The sequence below is a fragment of the Tachypleus tridentatus genome, chromosome 8, assembly GCF_004210375.1.
Source record: "Tachypleus tridentatus isolate NWPU-2018 chromosome 8, ASM421037v1, whole genome shotgun sequence".
Lineage (NCBI taxonomy): Eukaryota > Metazoa > Arthropoda > Merostomata > Xiphosura > Limulidae > Tachypleus > Tachypleus tridentatus.
The window spans coordinates 30,686,979-30,709,005 of record NC_134832.1 but is presented as its reverse complement, the minus strand read 5'-3'; the positions used below and the strand labels follow the sequence as shown (position 1 = coordinate 30,709,005).

The 22,027-nt window shown below is 33.8% G+C and overlaps 1 protein-coding gene across 5 annotated transcripts in view; it reads right to left on the bottom strand.

Annotated features, from left to right (window-relative positions):
- Positions 1 to 22,027, bottom strand: part of LOC143222088 (solute carrier family 15 member 1-like) — an 88,726-nt gene that overhangs the window by 23,408 nt on the left and 43,291 nt on the right. For 4 of the 5 annotated variants that reach the window (XM_076448017.1, XM_076448013.1, XM_076448014.1 and 1 more), the window contains 5 exons: positions 21,193 to 21,360; positions 20,083 to 20,297; positions 18,363 to 18,498; positions 16,839 to 16,973; positions 1,115 to 1,222 (listed from right to left, as the gene is read on the bottom strand). In XM_076448017.1, the coding sequence (XP_076304132.1) occupies positions 1,115 to 1,222; positions 16,839 to 16,973; positions 18,363 to 18,498; positions 20,083 to 20,297; positions 21,193 to 21,360 (762 nt within the window). Of the gene's footprint in view, positions 1 to 1,114; positions 1,223 to 7,396; positions 7,617 to 16,838; positions 16,974 to 18,362; positions 18,499 to 20,082; positions 20,298 to 21,192; positions 21,361 to 22,027 lie in introns of those variants that run through there. The other variant, XM_076448018.1, reaches the window with a different exon arrangement.

Below are 22,027 nucleotides of genomic sequence, written 5' to 3'. Positions count from 1 at the left end.
TAATGCATGTTGCGAAAATTCCTAATTATTATTTGTTTGTTTGTTTTGAATTCAGCGAAAAGCTACATGAGGAATATCTGCGCTAGCCGTCCCTAATTTAACAATGTAAGATTAGAGGAAAAGCAGCTAGTCATCACCACCCATTGCCAACTCTTGGGCTACTCTTTTACTAATGAATAGTGGGATTTACCGTTAAATTATAACACCCCCATGGCTGAAAGGGCAACTATGTTCGGTATGATGGGGATTCGAACTCGCGACCCTCAGATTAAAGTCGAATGCCTTAACCACCTGGCCATGTCCCGCCTATTCATTAAAGTTGTAGAAGATTCTCGAGTATAACAATCAACAATGTATTATGTGTTTATATAAATATTAGTGGTTGCCAGTTTTGTTCTCTAGAATCTCGCCTAAGAATTATAAAAGTAGTCATTGCAAAACGCGAGAAACAGTATATATAATTGGTTTCCTATAGTTGGTATACTATAAACCTCGGAAGCTATAACTATGATAAGCGTTATTAATAGGGAAATTACAGGTATTTGACCAGGAGCATTTCTAGATTTCGAGCATTACAAACCATTTAACTTTAGCAGATTATCATCGGACATTAGGTTTTTTACGAAGGCATTATATAACTTCAACTGTGAAAAATTCGCATGGGATTAGCGAAGAGTTAGTTGGCTCCCCTTAAGAAAAGTGTACCAATATATTAACTCGTAATTAATCCGATCATTGTGAACCCTTGATAGGATATCAGTGAAGTTCTGGACCACATAGAAGACTCAATAACGTTCGTAATTTTGTAAAACTTTTGTATAGAAATTATTATTTGTAGTAACCATTACTGTAAATTGTATTATTGTTTGTATATTAAAATGTACTTGTGTTAAAAAAGAAAATTGTGTGTATATCAATCTTTTTGGTAAGTATCATAAATTTGATGCACATAGACATTTAACCAACTTCTAAATACAAATTACAATTTAACTGACTCCTTGGCTATTTGACATTGGAGTAGATAACGTAATAAATTGGTGATTCGTCCGAGATAAATCATAATAGTAACACTGGCAATAATAATAAAAAATAAAGGAATTTCTGCAAAACTTACCTGTCGGTGGAACAGCTGTAGTTTAGCAACGATTACTACAATCAGGTTTCCAAAAGCCACGGTTAAAAGCCATGCAGCCTGTAACACAGATTTCATGGATGATGGAGCCTATGAACGAGAGTATGAGAATTTGGTTTTGTCAAAATATTACAACTAATAATAACACTAATATAACAAGGCATTCACATATACACATGTGGGTGTTATTCAGGGTCATTTGGTGTTACACATAGCTAATGTCAGATGTTCTCCATCTTAAAATGTCTTCATTTTATGTTCTTGATTCATGTCTTGGCATCATCCAACAAATCGTCGAAGTACATTTTAAACAGGCCAGTACCCTGAATGTTTGAAGGGGTAGGGTTCTAGTTTGTGAGATCAAAGCATGCTAGTGTTACTGGGGTCTGGGAAAGGGGGAATGCCACTATTTCAGGCCATAAAATGTTGGTGCTTCATCAGAACAATGTGGGCTATGGACAAGTAGCTTTGCTATATATATATATATATATATATATATATAATCACATAAGCTTTTTTTTTTACATCGCAAAAATAGAATGTTCGACCGATCCCCCTTAACCTCCCCCTGCGTATATGCATATCAAACATTTGTTTATGTATGTTAAGTTCGGAAGTCCCCAAGGCTAGAAAGATTTGACAAACTCCTATGCACTGCTAATTAGTTTTATAGTTTCACATTTCCTCTTATCAAAGATAACTTAATACAAAACGTTTCTAAGCCCAGTATTATAAGTTACATCAAAAGTATATATGTGGTAAGTTTAGCATCATAGAGTAAAGGTGAAAACAAAACAAAAAATATCAAAAGAAAAGCTCAAAACTAGAACTTTCCCTCAAACAGCATTCAAAATTACAATATCTATCAAAACAAATACGAATGAAATAGATTCATTAGCACATCAGTACCACACAGATTAATATCCATCATCCATTTCTTTACAAATATTGTAATGTTTAAGTTTTATTACCTAGTGTGTATGTGTGTGTGTTACTAGCACAATAATGAATTTATTTTATTTATATTTTTTCATAATTTTGAATTTTACTATGAGTGGCAGTTTTAGCTTTGAGCTTCATTCTCAACGTTTTAGTTTTAAAGTTCACCCTTTGATGTTTTAGTTTTGAGCCTCACTCTCAATACTTTAGTTTTAAGGTTCACTCGATGTTTTTGTTTTGTCGTATAAAGTCAGTTGGAATAGTGAAACCGTATACTCTGCTACCAAGAATTACAAAACGGACAGTAAAAGTTTCTGTAAAACTGTAACGTAAAAATTAACCTTTGAACTCACGAAACCGATAGAAGAAATTAATAAAAGGAAGAAAATGCAGAGGAGTATAATATTCCAGTGTTTTATTATTCGTTTCCATAGGATGAACCTTTTTATGTTTTGGTTACAGATTATATAAACAAATAACAATGTATACAAAATGTTTTGCAGGACACTTTTCGAGAACTCTGTAAATTTCAAGTTAGATTACGAGTATCTCATGCATGACCACACTTGAGTATTAGTGTATTTACTAAAGCTAAGTGACACCACCATACATTATTGTGCAGACTCATAAGCTGCTACAATTTTCTTTCTGAAGGCCTCAGACAGCTCTTTTGCTCTCACCATGGTGCTCACTCTCACTTCTTTTGAAGTGAGCACACCAAACTAAATGTCTGACTTTAAATAGGGCAAGCCCCATTAAAAATGCTGAGTAACGATCTTCTAACCATGTGCACCTGGTGTGATACACCTGTGTGTGAGTTGAACCATTTTGAGCGGGAATAAATGTGGTGGTGTCCTAACTTTTTCCTCAGTTAGAATATGCATTTTTGTAAAATTACATTTACAGAAGATCTTGAAAAGTCTTTTCTTCAGTTTTAATTGTTTAGTTACATTCCTATAATCTCTCAGTATTGTTGAAATTGAGATTAAATATCCATATATCCAAAAATGATACAAAAATACACAGGCTTTCATAGGGTGTCCTAACTTTTTCACATGACTTTATACCTTTAATTCGAGATGAAAAGAAACCCACTTGAAATAAGAATGTATTCACAAGACGGCTGGTATGGTTATTAAAACTTTAATTAAAATAAAGTACAGAACACTGCAAATAAAATGAACACAACATAACCATAGAACACACCAAGGTACTAAGTAGGGGAACAAATATAAACTATGACCGAAGAAGGTTGAAACATTGTTCGCTCCTTTACATAGTGCTTTCTCTATCCATACCAGCCATTTTTACATATATAATTTTCTCTACAAGTGGGTTTTCTCCTCATCACGGATTAAATGCAAAATCAAGAAGCTCGACTTATACAACAGCTCAAACCAAAATTAAACCTATATACCTTTATACCTATACTAATTCATATCCTCACATCTAACTTCAACACCTCTTATAATTCTGTACCCGTTTGCACTCTCGTCCCTAAGACATGTGCGCGGCAACAGTCAGCTGCAAACTCGATTTGTTAATCTGAATATTAAGAATGTCGAAACGTTGTTCTGTATTTTATTTACTTTATTTTAATTAGTTTTAATATCCATACCAGCAGTCTTGAGAATACATATACCTTTAGTTCCACAGTCTTTCATCCTTACCTGAAAGGCACGGCATGGCCAAGCGCGTAAGGCGTGCGACTCGTAATCCGAGGGTCGCGGGTTTGCGCCCGCGTTGCGCCAAACATGCTCGCCCTCCCAGCCGTGGGGGCGTTATAATATGACGGTCAATCCTACTATTCGTTGGTAAAAGAGTAGCCCAAGAGTTGGCGGTGGGTGGTGATGACTAGCTGCCTTCCCTCTAGTCTTACACTGCAAAATTAGGGACGGCTAGCACAGATAGCTCTCGAGTAGCTTTGCGCGAAATTCACAAAAAAAAACAAACAAACCTTACCTGAAAGATATCGCACGTTGCTTCCCGCCTCTATATTAGATGTAGGTAAATGATATATCTGTGTATATATAAGTAGCGTTACTTTTTGGTTTCCAAAATAGTCAACTTTGTAAGATACACACACAAACTGCATCCCTACCTAAATGTGTCAAGATGTCCAAACGAATTTTGAAGTAATTGTATTCAGGAAATTACAAATAGCCCAGATGATGGAATAAAAGAAATCGCGAGAAATGGCAAAAGAAACTTCTACAAGACAAGCTAGAGTTAGTGAAAGGATAGCTAGAAGAAGAGCACAAGAGACACCTGATGAAACTTCTACAAGACAAGCTAGAGATAGTGAAAGGATAGCTAAAAGAAAAACACAAGAGACACTTGATGAAACTTCTACAAGACAAGCTAGAGATAGTGAAATAACAGCGAAAAGAAGAGCACAACAGATACCTGATGACATTGTTGCCACACAAGAAGGAAATCGTGGCAGAATGACAAGAAAAAGAGCCAAAGAGGAAAACAAGATAAGGAATAGCAAGTTCAAAGAAGCGTTGCTGCTACTAAAACTAGAATGTATTTCGAAACAGCTTATGATTATGATCTAAATCATGGTTATAAATATGCAAATGATGTTGGAAGGTCTATAGAATGTGTTGTGATAATGGTAAATTTGAACTGCAACCTTTCAGAGAACTATCACCACGAAATTTTATTGTACTCCTACGCAAAACAATAATATATTTGAGTCTGTCTGTTTGTCTGTCCATTATCTAACTACTCCTACGTCGTTTGGCCAATCTCATCCAATCTTTGTGGAATGATAGTTTGGAATAAGGAAAGTTTTTGTATGGGCTCAGAACCCTTCTGTTCCCATCATTGACGTTATTGAGCAGTTACTATGTTTGACCTAATTTAACACTAACTATATATATAAATGACGCCACGTCCTTACACTGAAGGCAAAATAAAACTATTAAATTTTCTATAATACAACATACAAACAATGTGTGTGTGTGCGCGCGGGGGAGGGCACAGAAATGTCTTATGTATCTCAGAGAGCATGGTAGCACTTTTTATGAAGGAATACAATGAAAAAATGGTCACCATTATTGCAATAATACATACATTCAGCTGTAGTTTTAGCTCCAAAGGCTAAAATAAGACTGATATAAAGAGCCGTTTTTTTAATTATATCCACTTTCTACTTTGTCCCTTAATCTTTCAACTTCGGCCCATAAGAGACTTATGCTGCCAATGACTGTCAATTAATTAACCTCTTGAAACAGCGTGGAAGGACATTAACAGCTAAATGTTGAAAGCGGGTAATAAAAACCACATCAACCTCCACTACAGATCCGCTACCTCTTCTTACAAAGTCACCCTGACCATCATACAATGTATACCATGTTTTAAGTATATACATACTGAGCTCTTAATTCTTATACAAACATTTTGATGAGGTACTAATTAATACTGTAATAATGTGTTATAAGCAAATTGTATGAAAGTTATAATTCTTTTTGTTATTTATCATAACGTTCACTTAACATTTTTTTCAGTTCATAACCTGGACAAAGAACAGGTATCTCCGTTTTACGCATATAAAATACAAATAGCAATGAAATAAGCTAATTTACATGTGCAAGGCAAACCGATAATTCTTCAATTTTAGTATTTTAATGTTAACAAAACATGCGCGACACTCTTTCAGATATACACAGTCTACAAATGCTTCAGACACAACTTTCATTAATTAGAATAGTTACCACAGTACTATAATCGGTTCAGGAGACACTTGTAACATTATAATTTTATGTATTTACAATATTAAATTCGGTACTGTTACAGTGCTAATTTATCTTTATCGGATACAGGCTGCACTTCATGTAGGATTAACTGAAGTTTGGCCTAAGACAAGTGAACTCAGATTTCGGTGTCTGGAACTATAATTCTTTTGTGTTACTCTAGAAATTGTGTATTTAAAGACGTACTGTTGCAATAAAGATCCTAACTTGACTGGAAATGTTTTGCAAATCTTTTCTAGTATTAAACAATCTTATGTTTTTGTCTGTTACAACACTTACAGTAAAGAACTGGCCAAAACATCGGGTGAAATCACTTATATTCTCAATAGACCTAGCAGCAACTGGTGGAATTAATCGCAATATTGATGGGATTTTTACTAAATTTTGTAATGCGGATTCACATGCAGTTTAGTGTATAAGTATTTTACAAAATTGTGTCTAAAAATCTAAGGTCACTAACAGTAAATCTATATCTGAGTACCACGATGGGACAGCAGTAAGTCTTCGTTAAAACTGGGGTTTTGATTTCTCTTATAGACACGGCAGTTAGCTCGATGTGGCTTTACTATAAGAAAAACACTCAGACACACTCAAAACAAATAAACGTACAACCTAAAACGCATACATTTATGTCACAAGTTATATTGTTATAGTATTTTAAACTCGGATGATGCATCTTTGTTTGACATGTTAAACAGCTACTAAACTAATGCCGTAAGTTAAAATTTAATTAAGAAATCTGTAGTTGCTGAAAGGAATCGATTACCCTGGCAACCATTGACCATCATGATAGACTTAACATTTTGGTGTACTTATATTAGGAGACGTAGCCCGAAAGGTTGGTTAGTGAAAGGTTTTGTTCTGGAACTAAAATATGTATTTTAAGTATAAATGGAGTTATGTTTTCCTTACCTTAAATTATTTTGGGACATTTATATGACAAGATGTTACCGGAAACGTTGTTTAGTAAAAGGTTTTGTTGTGGAACTTAAGTCGTTTCTAAAAATAAACGGAATTATAATGTTTTCCTTACTGGAACATGTACGGTTTCAGAATTCTCGTTAGGATCGAAACGTCATGCCAAGTCCATCGAGTTATCATATTAACGTTATTTTCATCTATAAAATAGCTACTGGTATTTTGAACGTGAATAACACATTATGAGCCTATGAACCCATGTGTTAAAATTTAAGAAAGTCAAAGACCTTTAAGGTTAAAGCATAGCCATATCTATTTTTGAGCTGCAGTATCCATAGACGCTAGGAATTGTTTGAACTTGGAATCAAACAAAGGACTATATTTAGCTGCGTCGTGGCCCGTATTTTCAATCTTCTAGTCCGCAGCCCGAATGCGATTTTTCTTTGTTAAGGTATTTTTTACAAGACAACTTTGAGAGTTAAGTTAAATTATTTATTTAGTTATTCTAAACCAGTTGTTTATAATACTAAAACCAGTTCTTTACAAACGAAGAGTTTCTTTGAACAGATCAAAAGTCTAATATTAACAAAAAAAGAAAAACAGCGTATGTTATTCATAAAATTCACCACTGTCCATTTCCGTGCTGAATTTTGGGCAAAGCTACTCTATGGAAATCTGCGTTAGCCGCGCCAAATTTTGAAGTAATAGACTAAAGGGAAGGTAGATAGTCTAAACCATCTACAGTCGACTCTTGGGCTTCTCTTTTACAAACGAACAGTTGGATTGATGGTCACATTATACCACTCCCACGCAGAAAGGATGGGCATTCCGGGTCGAACGTGTTCATTTGTATAATGAGATAGATCCTATAGATATGAACGATTTATTAGAGCAGCAAAGAATTTCATATAAGACCTCTGTAGAAAAATGTGTAATTCAGCACTTCATCTATTACAACAAAACCATACCAAAATATAACATCAAATTATTATACATATTGTCTGTAACCTTATATCAGTTCATATTAAACATTCAGTACTTGGTTAGTCCTCCTTGTACGTTAATAAACTCCATAAAGCGACGTGGCATGTTGTCGATAAGGCTATTGATGTAATACATTGTGATTTCATCCCAACTTCTCACCTGCAACTCAACTACAGTAGCTTGTTTAAGGTCCTGGTTAGCAATCTTCTGGCTTACTTCTGTCCAACAGTTCTCAATGAGATTACGATTTGGAGACATTTCTGGCCATGACAATCTTGTTTCATCCTTCTGGTTGAGATATTTTATAAAATATCTGTACTGTTGACAATGACATTATCACTCTGGTATACAGAATAATTACCAAACCCTACCTTAGCATATGGCAGAAATATCATTTTCATGTGATGCCCGTTGGTAGCATCACTGATGTGTCCCAGAAGGATACGAAGAGCAGTTCTTCCACCATGATGTACAGCTGCTCAAATATGTACATCTCTTCTGTGTCCCACCTCAGGGAAAAGACAGTATTATCCCAGTTGTTCTCCAGGCAAACGACAAACACAAATTTTTACCATCAGCTCTAACAAGCTGGAAACAAGACTCATCTGAGAAGATGACATGTCAACATTGTTCTAACTGCAAGTTGGAAGGTTGTCTTGACTCAATAATACGGTGACGGTGGTAAATTTTGGTTAATATTAGTATGTAGACAGTCCGTCTTGAAAAATAACTAACCCTTTATGGTCAGTCTTCTGTTCATTGTTCTACTGAATACCCTAAAATGAATGTATTCATACCATTCCTCTTGTAAGGTGTTGTAAAACTTCTTTTGGCCTTGCCGTGTTAACCTGATCAAAACATGGTCATCTCAAACAGCAGTTTCTCAGGGACTGCCAGTAGACACTCCTTGTTCAGAATTTCCTGTAGTCCGGTGACGTTTCAGGATTCTAGATACAATACAGTGGGGGTACCATACAATTCTAGTAATGTGCATCTGTTTCATACAATTTTATGGACAGACGAACAATTTGATATCCTAAGACTTCTAGCATGTGACGAGGCATAACACTGCATCAAGTATCAAGAAACTGTTTGAACAAAGTGCTGATCTGTTTTGAAAAAGATTATACTAAAAGCACACCCTTTTATACAAAATAGTTGTGTATGTTTGTTTTGACAAGAAGACTCTCAAAATAGTTTATACAGACCAGAGAGACAATTCGATCATACACTACATTCTATGTTACTATTCAGGCATTTACTCAATAACTACTCCATGTATGTAGACAGTAACATCAATATAGAACAGCATGCAAACATTTTGGCCAAAACTATGATAGTGTAGAGTTGCTTTAACTTTGAAAGGGGAAATACAACCATACTTTATTAATTAAATATAATATTTAAGAATCTAACCATTGAGGGAAAATCCAATAAATTTAAGTTAATTAACCAATATTAATGGATTCGCTTGACTGGAAACGGGTAGCATATGCTTGAGTTAATTAAATGTTTGGTTTTCAAGTACTAAATTACTGTGTTATAAAAATGTTAACCTTTCTACTACGAAATATAATTGAATCTAAAAAAATAGAAATTCAGCTCATAAAGCCAAATAATAACGAAATAATGCTAATAGAAAGATAAAAGAAGCTTACTGGATCGCTAAACTAAACACTATTCAACTTTGTGGAATCAATCCAGATCTTGGAACCAGTTGTCTCAAATAACTGGTTTCATCTCTGTCAGAAAAATAATCCTTATTGTTTGATCGTTTCTTTTATGTAGTGTAAACTCTTAATTTTTCACACCTGTTTGTATAAATTAACTATCTTAACACCTCTTTTTCAATTAGTCTCTAGATGTCGCCTTTATTTTACTTAAATACTCAAGTATAATTTTATTTATTTTGTTTTAATCATTTCTAAAGCAAAATATTCCTGACACCATTTTATATAGCACTGTCGTCGCTGGCTACATCGTACCGGAAATTAAAAAAAATATACCAATCACTTCCCGGAAGATGTCACTCAACTTACTTTATATATCGCTCATTCGATTACACCACCATTACCAGTTTACTCCTGAAGAAAAAAGGCCCACTTTTCTAAAGTGCTCAAGTTTTCATCATTTTGTATCAAGTCTCATTGAATCTATGTGTTCTTCTGATAATGGTGCTTATTTACGAACCTTAAATAATGAAGCGTATACCGATTTTCATAAACATGGAAGATATAATTTACATTTTCCAAATGCAATTAGTAGTTCATAAAGAAGATAAAAGTGATTGCTAAAACATTTTTCATTTTATTCATATCTAGTTTAAAATGTTGACGTGATTCCTAGAAGTTTAATCCTTTTGAGGTGTAAGTCGTCCGAAAGTTGATGTATAAAACTAACAATTAAATGAAATCTTAGGATATTTTAGTGCACATTTCTAATGAAACTAGTGGTCTTAAACTAAATATTTATGATTATTAACGTTGCTCTGCACATATTTACAATTTATTATTAATTTTAAAGTAATAAAAACTCTAGCGAAGATTTTATCATGGTATGCTTGGATTTTTTTTAATTTCGCGCAAAGCTACACAAGGGCTATCTGCGCTAGCCATCCCTAATTTAGCAGTGTAAGACTAGAGGGAAAGCAGCTAGTCATCACCACCCACCGCCAACTCTTGAGCTGCTCTTTTACCAACGAATAGTGTGATTGATATAAGATAAGTTTAGATGTACAGACTTATATATGTTACCTTTTTTACCATTTAGACTTGTGTAGATGGTTATCCACTATAGAGAAAACACTATCCATTTATTAGTCAGACTTGACATCATAAATTTTAAGTTTAACAGCACACACCTGTAGTTCATTGGACTTACAGCGAAATAATTCAGGTTTGATTCCGTGCAATGGTTGAAGCGGGTTTAACAAACAAATAATTGTCCCTAACAAATTATTTGCTACTATTGTTTTTAGTTTAGGAAGTACAAAACTATATTTAGGTCTACGGAACATTTTGTTAAAAACGATGTTGATTAATGTGTAATCCTTACCTTTGTTTTGTAAGTTACAATGGAAGAACTATCAAATTTAAGTTGTCGTTAAACAAAAACAGAATGAAGGCTGCAGCTTCCAGACTGTTAGAATTGTTTTCTACTGCGTCAGGTAACTTTGAAATTTTCTTATGTTGTTTGGAATGTAGAGTAATGCAGATTTGTTTTGAAGTTAGTACCTGGTGGTGCATCCATTTTCGTATTCAGATTCGAGTTTAAAATCTTATTACAAACTCTTGGTTCAATTTATTTTCTTAAATATAGAGCTTATACAAACTGAAATGCTAGATTTATAAAAAATTAATATTTTTTGAACAATTTGAAGTTTGTAATTTTAAGCTGTATTGGTGCAGAACTGTCTCCACTACTGAAACGGTTCCAATGTTTCCTTAACCCTATTTACATAAGTGATCTGTGTAGGGAAATAACAGTACATTTTTAGCATCGTGGTATGTTTATACTTAAACTGAGACATATTAACCAAGAACTTCTAACTGCCTGTTTATTACTCTGTAGGCCTTCCTCCCCAGGTCGGTCAAAATTAAATCTATAGACTAACAACGCAAAAATTTGGTGTTTAACTCCCTACTTTTTTTCAAAAATACTTTACTCTCTACTGAATGGTTTTGCTTCATGAAACATTGTATATTAATCGACTACAGCGCCCAAGGCGTCATTTCCACTTTGAGTTTTATCTATCCAAGAAAGAGATGCCTTTTTTAAAGGTGATTTTGACGCTTTGCATACAACTTGTCTAATCTGTAGTCACCATTCTGTTATTGTCTCGACTACTTAAAATGTTTATAAACCTAAATTAAGCTGAACTGTTATCTCTAATCCCTGAAGTTGTGTAAATATATTTACTCGATTAACTGAGCACATCTTTAATTATTTCAGTAATGTTTCAGTAACTTAAGTTTTTTTTTCTTTGCTGACAGTTTAATCTGTTTACTTGGTGACAAACAGTTGCTGGATTCTTAAGTTGTTAAGTTTATACTAGAGGTGTTAATAACTAATCATTTCAGGATCAAATAGACAACAGTAATGTAGAACAGTATCTTCTTTTGACGAAACAGCGTACTAAGTGAGTATGCCTTTGGTTTGGTTTGAATTTCGCGCAAAGCTACTTGAGGGCTATCTGCGCTAGCCAACCCTGATTTAGCAGTGTAAGACTAAAGGGAAGCAGCTAGTCGTCACTACCCACCGCCAACTCTTGGGCTACTATTTTACCAACGAATAATGGGATTTATCGTAACATTATAACACCCCAACGGCTGAAAGGACGAACATGTTTGGTGTGACGGAGATTCGAACACACGACCCTCAGATTGTGAGTCGAGTGCCTTAACCATCGAGTGCCATGCCGGGCCAGTATGCCTTTGATCATTAAAAATCCTATGGTGAGTCAACGGTAGAATTACAGATTTTTGACGAAAATATCCAAGTAGCCTATTGTGTAGCTTTGCACAAAACAAACAAATAGTAAGTATAAAATAGCATTATTTTAATTCTGCACATAATTGTTTTATATTTTCAAATGCGATTAAAATTAAAACATGAATGTCTGTCTTTTTATTTGTATTAGTTATTGAAATATCACTTTCTCTTTTAAGTTATAGATTCCAAACAACTTTAAATGCTTTGCAAAATTCTTATTTAATCTTATATCAAGGAATTAATTATCTGTGGATTATTTTAAAAGACAGTTGAATCTTTATATAATGACATTTACTTCAACAGGAAATTCTAGAAAATTTCATGTTTATAGAAAAAAACACACGTTAGAGCTAGCAAGTACTGCTTATCACACATCCTGCCGTCTATCAGTTAATTTGAAAAGTAATTGAACAAATTTTTTTGCAATTAATTAGTAATAAACACTTTATCGACACGCTTGGCAAATTGGACTCTAACTACCTATGTTTTATTTAATCGTATATCAAAGACTGAATTATATGTGGATTATTTTAAAAGACACTTGACTCTTTATATGATGGTATTTACTTCAACATGAAATTCTTGAAAAATTCATCTTTATAGAAAAAAACACGTTACAGTTAACAATTATCCCTTATTACGCGTCCTGCCATCTATCAGTTAATTTAGAAAGTGATTGAAAAAATTTCGTTTTTGTAATTAATTGGTAATAAACAATTTATTGACATGCTTGGTAAACTGGACTCTAAGTACAAGGGAATGACCAATATTGTTTATGTTCGACTAAACATATTAGTAGCAAATGCTTTGAACGGTTTCAAAAAAAAATCATCTACCTATTTTTCAAACATTTTAATTAGTTTTACTTCTTAAGAGTGAATCAGCACAATAGGGTATCCGGCACTATATCCACATGTCAAGAACTATTTTTGGTTTGGCTAAACTCTAAAATTTGATCTCAACAGTGAGTTTGTTGACTGGAGAAGCCAATATCGATCGCAGAACGCCTTCCATTAGAAGGACCATGACAAGATCAGGTTATAAAATTTACAGTGACTGCATTGTGATGATGCACATGCCTGACATCATGATTTTTTGAAAACTACTAAATGAATATGTTTATGTGTGGATGTTGGAATTGGAAATGTATATGTATCTATGTAAGATTCCAAATGTGAATAAGAAAATTTGATTAGGTATGAAGTTTGAGGTGTGAAGTTCACTGTAGCCACTGGCTTGTCAAGCATTATTTGAAGAAATAACGAAACTTTGTTTTTAAATACAGGCACGCGAATCTTTTGTTGTTGCTGATGAAACATTGCACAGGTAGTGGATTTTTACAGAGAGTGGTGAAAGTAACTCATGCCATACTTGCAGGAAAATGTATGGTCTGGGTTTTACAAGTGTGGCTTGTAGCATTTCAGTCAGGCCAAAATGAAGTGTGTGTGACTGGCGTTAAATTATCTGTGCAATATAAGATTTATAAACAGCATCACTAAACATAACAGATATAAACTTGGTGTATCCAGTGTTTTATTTATTAAGTGAAATATTTTTTATCATGCAGATTAAAGCTTTTTTAAAGAATACAGTTTTTTAAATATATTCTTAACACGGCCAGATAGAATGCATGTAAATACAAATTGCGTATGAAGTGCTGGAAGTTAAACCTGTGTGTGAAGTGTACCTGTTTTCCATTGTGCTGAACTTGTAGTTGACGAACGTCACATGGGAGAGAGATGTAGGTGCTAATGAATTTCTGTGGCTGAAGAAATCAAGGCAACACTTGAATGGTTGTTGATCCATATTAACCACCAGTGTGAGCACTCTTGTCCTCCAGTTTCTTTCCAGCTGGATTGAATTATGTTGGTTCAACAAGATGGAAGTGGAGAAAATGTTACAGACTAGCTGCAGACTGTTGTCATGCTCTTTACAGTGTTAGAGCTGAGGTTTAGGTCAAGGGGATGCCTGCATTGAGTATGGTCCACGGGTAGTAAGAAACATGTTCTAGATGCAATGTAAACATGAGCACTCATAAGCGTGTAGACTGGGTTACTATGACTAATCAGAGTTCATTTTAACTTGAATTTTCAACTCTGACCTTCCCTATTTAAGATCAAGTTCTTAACCCTTTTGGCTATCTTCATACTTTAACTTTGTCAGATGAAGTTACCTGTGTTTTCTGTGTTGCAAAGACATATCACAATCACTGCTAAAATGGGATTGTGAGTTCAGATAAATTCATGATCTACAGTTTGCAAATCCCATGGAGTGAAGGTGCAGACTATACCTAAAAGGTTCGAAAAGTCCAACATCAAGGCAACAGATGTATGTATCTGTGCTCCATAAAAGGATGTTTTGTTGAAAAAATAGTCTTTATGATGTGTGTGCTTTCCTTTGGTGAGTCAATCTAATTGCGAATCCAAGCGATACCTTCCTACAACTTGACCACCAGTAATGATTCACAAAATGGGAAAGTTTGTCTATTCTTCCAATTCGTTTGTCCAAGACTGAAAGAGTAACTGTACAAAATACTCTTTGTTTTTCTCTTTCAACAATCACTACGCATTATATGAAGAAAGAGCGACCTCCACCACATGTGCCAGGGTACCACTTAAACATTACTAATAGCAGTCTCTTCAGCACCTTTGGAAACAAGGGTGGAGAAGATAATACTCCCCATAAAACCCTTGAGGTTTAAAAAATGACTCTCACGCTAGAAGATAATGATGTTAAAAAGAGATGGCCCTGTGAATAGATACTTGGACTTTATATAACCATAAAAGAGACCATTTGTTGGAGCAGAAAGATCCATTACATGCATTTGGAGAAAGAATTGCGTCACATTCAAGAGAACCTGGTACGAACTCGGAAAGCTCTTATGAGAGTCAAAGAGTGTCTTCCAATCACAGCGCATTGAAAATCCAAAATTATATTAGAGAACTTGTTTTTGGAACTCATTTAGGCAAGTAGCTTCGTATTGCCTTCTAAGTTATACATCTTTTTGAAGTTCTGTAAGATTTGAGTTTAAGAATTTTGTATCGATGGTTTCTCTGTTTATCTGCATAGTGTAACCCCCTTCTAAAGGGGATAAACTAATTCATTGTTAAATTTTTTTAATGTTTCTTTGTAAAACAACTTAATATAACGTAAAAAGTAGTTTTTCACAGTTAAAGGTTTATGTTTGCTTTTATCGTATTTTTTTGCGTAGTTTATTAGATTACTGTCTCCTAAGGGGATTGATTTTCATTAAATAAAGGATTATTTTCTAATAGTGTATTGTTGAAAATTTAATATGTTATAATACTACATCTTAAAAGGAGAAGGTGAGATATGCCTTACGTTTTTATTATATAGAATTCGTTTTCCTATCCGTAGAAATATATAACATGCTCACTTGCTTTGTGAGGCCAGATGCAAATTTTGGTATTCTGTATGTCATTTCAGAGGTTTATTAGAATATCTAGTCCGTACCTACCCCAGGAGCTTGAGGTTTTACGTGATTTTTTAACTCTATAAAGTTTAATTGAAACTCAATTAGGTTTTTGCTCTAGTTTTGGTTTCTAAGTAATGAGGTTGTTAAATTAGAAGTTCGCTGTTTTTTCTCCTATCTTTGTAGATTCCAGTCAACGAGGGAACAGGAATCAAACATAGAAAATAAAATAAGTATATTGTAAAATCAAAACTTAGCTTGTATGTCACTTTCTTTTTACTTCATTAAATTCGTAGGAGATATTTTTAGTTTCTTTCTTTTATAGGAAGTGGTGAGAGATTTAATAGCGCTATTTTTGCATCTCAGTCACGCAATTTCACACACATACACTCACAACACATATTAGACTAGATCCAGAACCTAATGAGGATATGGACAATGCAAAATAGATTCTCAACATAATCCCAATCTTCGATACATTTTCTTCATCGTTTCTCATGCTTCAGGTGTGTTGTTACAAATCTAACTGCATACAGTTACATTAAGAACATCAGTTGTTTGGAATGTTTACCACGCAGACCCTTTGTGGGAGAAAATGGAAAACAAAACAAAAAACGTGACAGTAACTGGTGGTTAGGGCACTATGTAAGTCGAAGAAAGGTCTTAATATACGACTTTCTAAATTGCTATTGCTTAACGACAAGATGTACGTAAACTGCTATTTTAATATCACAATATGACATCTTCAAACAGCGGATATATGTGCATGTATCAACATTATAATTTATAAAAGTTTGTTTGTTTTTTTAATTTCGCGCAAACCTACACGAGGGCTATCGGCACTAGCCGTTCCTAATTTAGCAGTGTAAGATTAGAGTGAAGGCAGCTAGTCATCACCACCAACTCTCTGGCCAACGAATAGTGGGACTAATAGTACATTATAACGACCCCACAGCTAAAGGACAAGCGTTTTTGGTGTGATAGGGACTCAAACCCGCGACCTTACGTGTCGAGCGCCCTAACCACGCCGGGCATATTTGTAAAAGAAAATTCTGACCCCCCCTTTATGACGTTCCTCATACAAGTATATACGATTAGTGATACAATTCAAACGTCAAATTCTACAGTTGCTTTATAAAAAGTTCTGATCCATTTGGAATTTCAAGAATGTGGTACTTACCTGAGAATAGGAGAATTCAAGACCAGTAACTGAAAACATGATTTCTCCTGCTGTTATAACCATGTATTGCGGGATTTGCAAAAACATCGAAATCTCATTAGGTTGAATGATGGTGTACATATGCAATCCCAGCTTCTAAGTTAAAAGAAGAATAAATAAACAAGAGAAGAAAATTAATTTGAACAATCTTAACACAATTCTTTAGCATAATAAACTAGATAAAAGTTTCTACGCATGTGCAGTTTGAATCGCCACCTAGGAGATAAATATGTAAACATAACAATAAAAGAATTCCGCAACCACAATGTTTTTATTGCCCAAGAATGTTATATTTTTGAACACCATCTGTCTGGATGAAACGAGGGAATATAACTACATTTATAATGAACAGAAAATATGGTTAATCACAGGTAAGCAATCCTACAGAATAGTACCAGTATCTAATAATGTACAAATCTATCTAAATACATTTATCTCAATTTCTGTTAATGAAGTATATATATATATATATGTTATATTATAACCATAAATTTTCAAACCATAAACAAAACACATTAACCTGAAAATTTATAGTTATAATTATTCAGAGGTTGAGATTTGCTGTTTCTAACGCAGTCCTTCCTCATGATTTTGTTTATTTATTTAGCTTCATTTGGAAGTAATTATCGAATTTCACTATATGTGTATATTAGAGTATAGAGGACAGATTACGAACGCATGCTCGTTGTTATGAATTACAAGTGCTTACAATGACCGCTTTTTTCAAGCCTTCAGTACAAAATGGTGTACATCAATCCACAAAACACTTACATAATGAAATAAAAGTTGGTGAGTTTTATGCAAAATGAAGTAAAATCTTTATCATTCCAGCGATATTTTTCTTTCTTTGAAGGCATTTTGCAACTGTAGCTGATAATGTTAATACATGATTTCCTATGTACCATCTTATTTCCTAATTAAACAAATATTACTTTGTCACTTTTTATTGCGGTTTCACCTTAACTTGTTGTATTCAGTTTAACTTGTTGTATCCATATCACTTTAACTTGTATCCATATTCAGTTTATTTGTGATATGTCTTACTTTTACCAAAATAAGTAAAAACATTTAAATATATTATTGTCACCAGGTGTTATGGTGCAATTCTTAACTCAGTTTTGTTAGTAAGGGAAAGTGTTAAGATGTAACCTCTTTGTTGAATAGTAGGTGCTGTGATACAAACTTTACTTCGTTCTGGTTGACGGGAGCAAGTGTTAAGATGTAACTTTTGTTCCATGCAACAGATACTATGATGTAAATCTTACCTCAGTGTGGTTCATGGAAACAAGTGTTAAGATGTAACTTTTGTTCCATGCAACAGATACTATGATGTAAATCTTACCTCAGTGTGGTTCATGGGAACAAGTGTTAAGATGTAACAGATACTATGATGTAAATCTTACCTCAGTGTGGTTCATGGGAACAAGTGTTAAGATGTAACTTTTGTTCCATGCATGGGAACAGATACTATGATGTAAATCTTACCTCAGTGTGGTTCATGGGAACAAGTGTTAAGATGTAACTCCCCCCATTTCTGACATAAAACGTTCCAATCTTTGCGTCAGGGTGGATGAGATTCCCTTTCCACGTGCTATTGGCAACTGGTAGATACAAGTTATATCTAAACATTGTAATAAAAAAAACCCGAAAGTTATTCCAAACTAAGAAAACCAAAAACATGTCGTAAAAGTTTTCATTAACAACTTTTTTCGAAAAAAGTAGGAAATAAGTTAAGATTTAGTTAGCCTTAAGAATAGTGGATATAATCGGATCATTAAGGTTATACCTTTTTGCAGAGCAGTAGAGTATTATATAAAGATATTGAGTGTCATATCCATGATGCATGTTTTAAAGACCACTGGTCACGAAAAACAACCCTTTTAAGCGTAGCGCCAAAATTTTGAAATACGTCTCAGGAGTCACTGATTGGTATATATAAACTACTTGGCTCTACTATTCATAATCTTTTTTCAGACTTGAAATCCATGAAATATGAAGAAAGATACAACTGCGTATAGTAGTTATGGTTGGAGAGCGTTCAACGTTTCCATCTTCTTCAAAATCAGTATCACACACCTTATCCTCTTCTAACCTAGTTACATTTTGACCTCTCAGGTCACATGTTCTTCTTGTTACTCTTCCTTCTCCACTTTCAGCATCATTTCTTCACTTCCAATTAATATGATTTGCTTTATTCAATCATAAATACAAAGGTTGGCAGCATCTTTCTGTGTTTATGATCTGGTAAGGCGTTTTACGGATGTCACTGATAAGTATATTTTTCCCATTAGAAGAAGGTTTTAAAATTATAGTACTGGTTACATAGTCTGGCACCACCAATCAGTTTTTCTCCTAAATTCTGGTTGGTTTTTCGCGGTCGGGGCGGTCTTAAATAATGCATTTAATGTAAGTCAAACTTAAACCTTTCACAAAGACAAATTCTTATTACAACGAAAGTACAAAATTACTGTTAAATATAAACTTACGGATAACTATATGTTACTCTTTAAATGAAATGATGCGCATTTGACATAATAATGGTACTACAAGGTAAATATTTTTATTGGTATAACAAGGTAAATATTTTTATAAAATACACAACATTTCTATTGTACAGTAAATGAAATCCTACTTATAAATAAATTTATTCTTTTAACTCTATAACAAAGCTGAGGTTGTTGTTTTTTTTTAAATGATGCTTTGATATAACAACATAAATTTAAAAGTTATACTTACGTTTCACTGTATAGTTTTATCAATGGAGAATTATACCATAACAACACAGCTTTAAAATTCAAAGATGGCCGATACTTAGGAACCAATAGTATTGTGAGACATGAAGTACTGTCCTGATTTCCAGGCCCCTTTATACGTTTTCCTTGCTATTTCTACAAGATTAGTGCCTAAACAAGAAACTCACTATAGCTGAGTTTGTAACCGAGAAGTACATTGACTATTAGACAATCTCATCTCATTTGGCTATAGCTCAGAGAGTGTCAATAGCAGTCAAAGCCTGTGGTCGAGGTAAACAAAATAAACTGTGATACACTTACAAACTGATACACATTGGCCAGGTTCTGTTAAGTTGATGTTGCTGCTCTAGAAAGAGAATTATCAGAATATATTTTGATTTTTTTTATCACAGATGATTTGTTACGTCTCTCACCAAAACCCATAAAGATTCTGTGTTTAATTACATACTTACTCTCCGGGTATGATATTCTTCGAAGCCATACTTCCGATGGTCAACCCTTTAGTTGAGAACTTTTCAAAATCAAGTGGAACAAAGTACGTGTTTTCCTTTCCCTTGATTATTAGAGTGAAATTCACTTTTGGTTGTTGTTTTAGGTTTTTGTGCAATATCAAGAAAAACTGTACATTAGCAGTGCCAGTTTTAGATGTTCTCAGGGGATCTTCGAGCTATAGAAAGGTTAGAGAATAGTTATGAAATTAAACAAACGAATTTGTTTAATGAAGATTTAGCAGAAACAACTAAACTTAACGCGCATTTGTTATTATCTGTAGAATCTACAAGTTTGCTCAAAATATTCATCATTCATAACAGCAGTTAAAAAACAGTAATACATTTGGCTTCACAGTTCAGGAAACAAAACTCTTGAATTAAACCAAACCAAAGATACTATGTACAAGGAAATATTGAAAATGATCGATACAATATGAACATTTAGAATATAATTTAAAAACTCGAAATTCATTCTTAAAAAAAACCGTTATGATATTCATAATCTGAGATTTTGGAATGTTACAATTAAAGCTGTAGAAAACAGGACTGGCGTTAACGTTATGGTAATATATTTAAGAGAATCAAAACTTATACTAAAATACAGTAATTATGTTTGACATCATCATTAGGATACCATAGGCTTATAGAAAGAACATGTGTTAGCATAAGAATACATTACATTAAGTGTTATATAACTCAAATATTCTTGAGTATTGGAACATCGAAACTTTTTTCTGTTACAAACAGAATTCTAAGTATGACGTAACCAGACCTTATCTAAACATTAGAACGAAATAGCTTATGCTAATGAAAAGTATATTTCAAGTGTGTTATTATTTTGTTATTAAGCACACAGCTACACAATGGGTTATCTGTGCTATGACCTTCATGAGCATCGATATCCATTGTCTAGCCTAATAAGCTAAGCCACTGGAAGAAAAGTGTGTGTTCTAATTAGAATTTCTTTTTCAATGTTATAAAATCAGAATTTGTTCTATTATAAAAATGTTCTAGGTCTAATATAACCAAAACTGCCATAATTTTTTTTCAAGACTTAAAGTCTCAGCTTACATTTTTAAGAACAATATTTTTGGAATTTGAGGTGGCCATCATCGTTTGTATCTTTCCACTAGCCAATGTTACATTGTAATCCTCCGCTCTGGTAAAGTTATCACACCCATCCGCAGCGAAGGAGATTTTGTATGTTTTGTTGGCCTTCACGTTTTCTGAGACATGAACCTGTAATGAAAACATGATGTGTCAGTAAGACCACATGTGTAAAACATAGACCTGTAACGAGAACACATCGTATCAATGAGACCACATGTATAAAACATTAACCTGTAGTGAGAACGTGGTATGTCAGTAAGACCACGTGTGTAAAACATGAGCGTGTAGTGAGAACATGGTGTGTCAGTAAAACCACATGTGTAAAACGTGAATGTGTAATGAGAATCTGGCGTGTCAGTAAGGTCACTTGTGTAAAACATTTTCATGTAACGAGAACGTGGTGTGTCAGTAAGATCACTTGTGTAAAACATGAACCAATAATGAGAACGTGTAAGTAAGACCACAAGTGTAAAACATGAACCTGTAATGAGAACGCGCTGTTAGTAAGACCACATGTGAGTCGATAGTTATACCTATCATTTCAGTATTTATAATTCATTGTGGATTTTTCTAGTTACCTGGGTGTGTTAGAAAAACAAGTATTCCCACTTTATAATTTTACGAATTGGTTTCGACTATTTTTCAGATTATTTAATTAAATTAGACCAAATATTTTGATTACGAACACATGTGTTCCTTGTTCTTGTCTAAATATTTCACAAACTCCATTTTAGAATTTCGAGGGTTTTTATTTAGTTCAGAAAATAATTGAAATATGAAATGTCTATTTTCAATT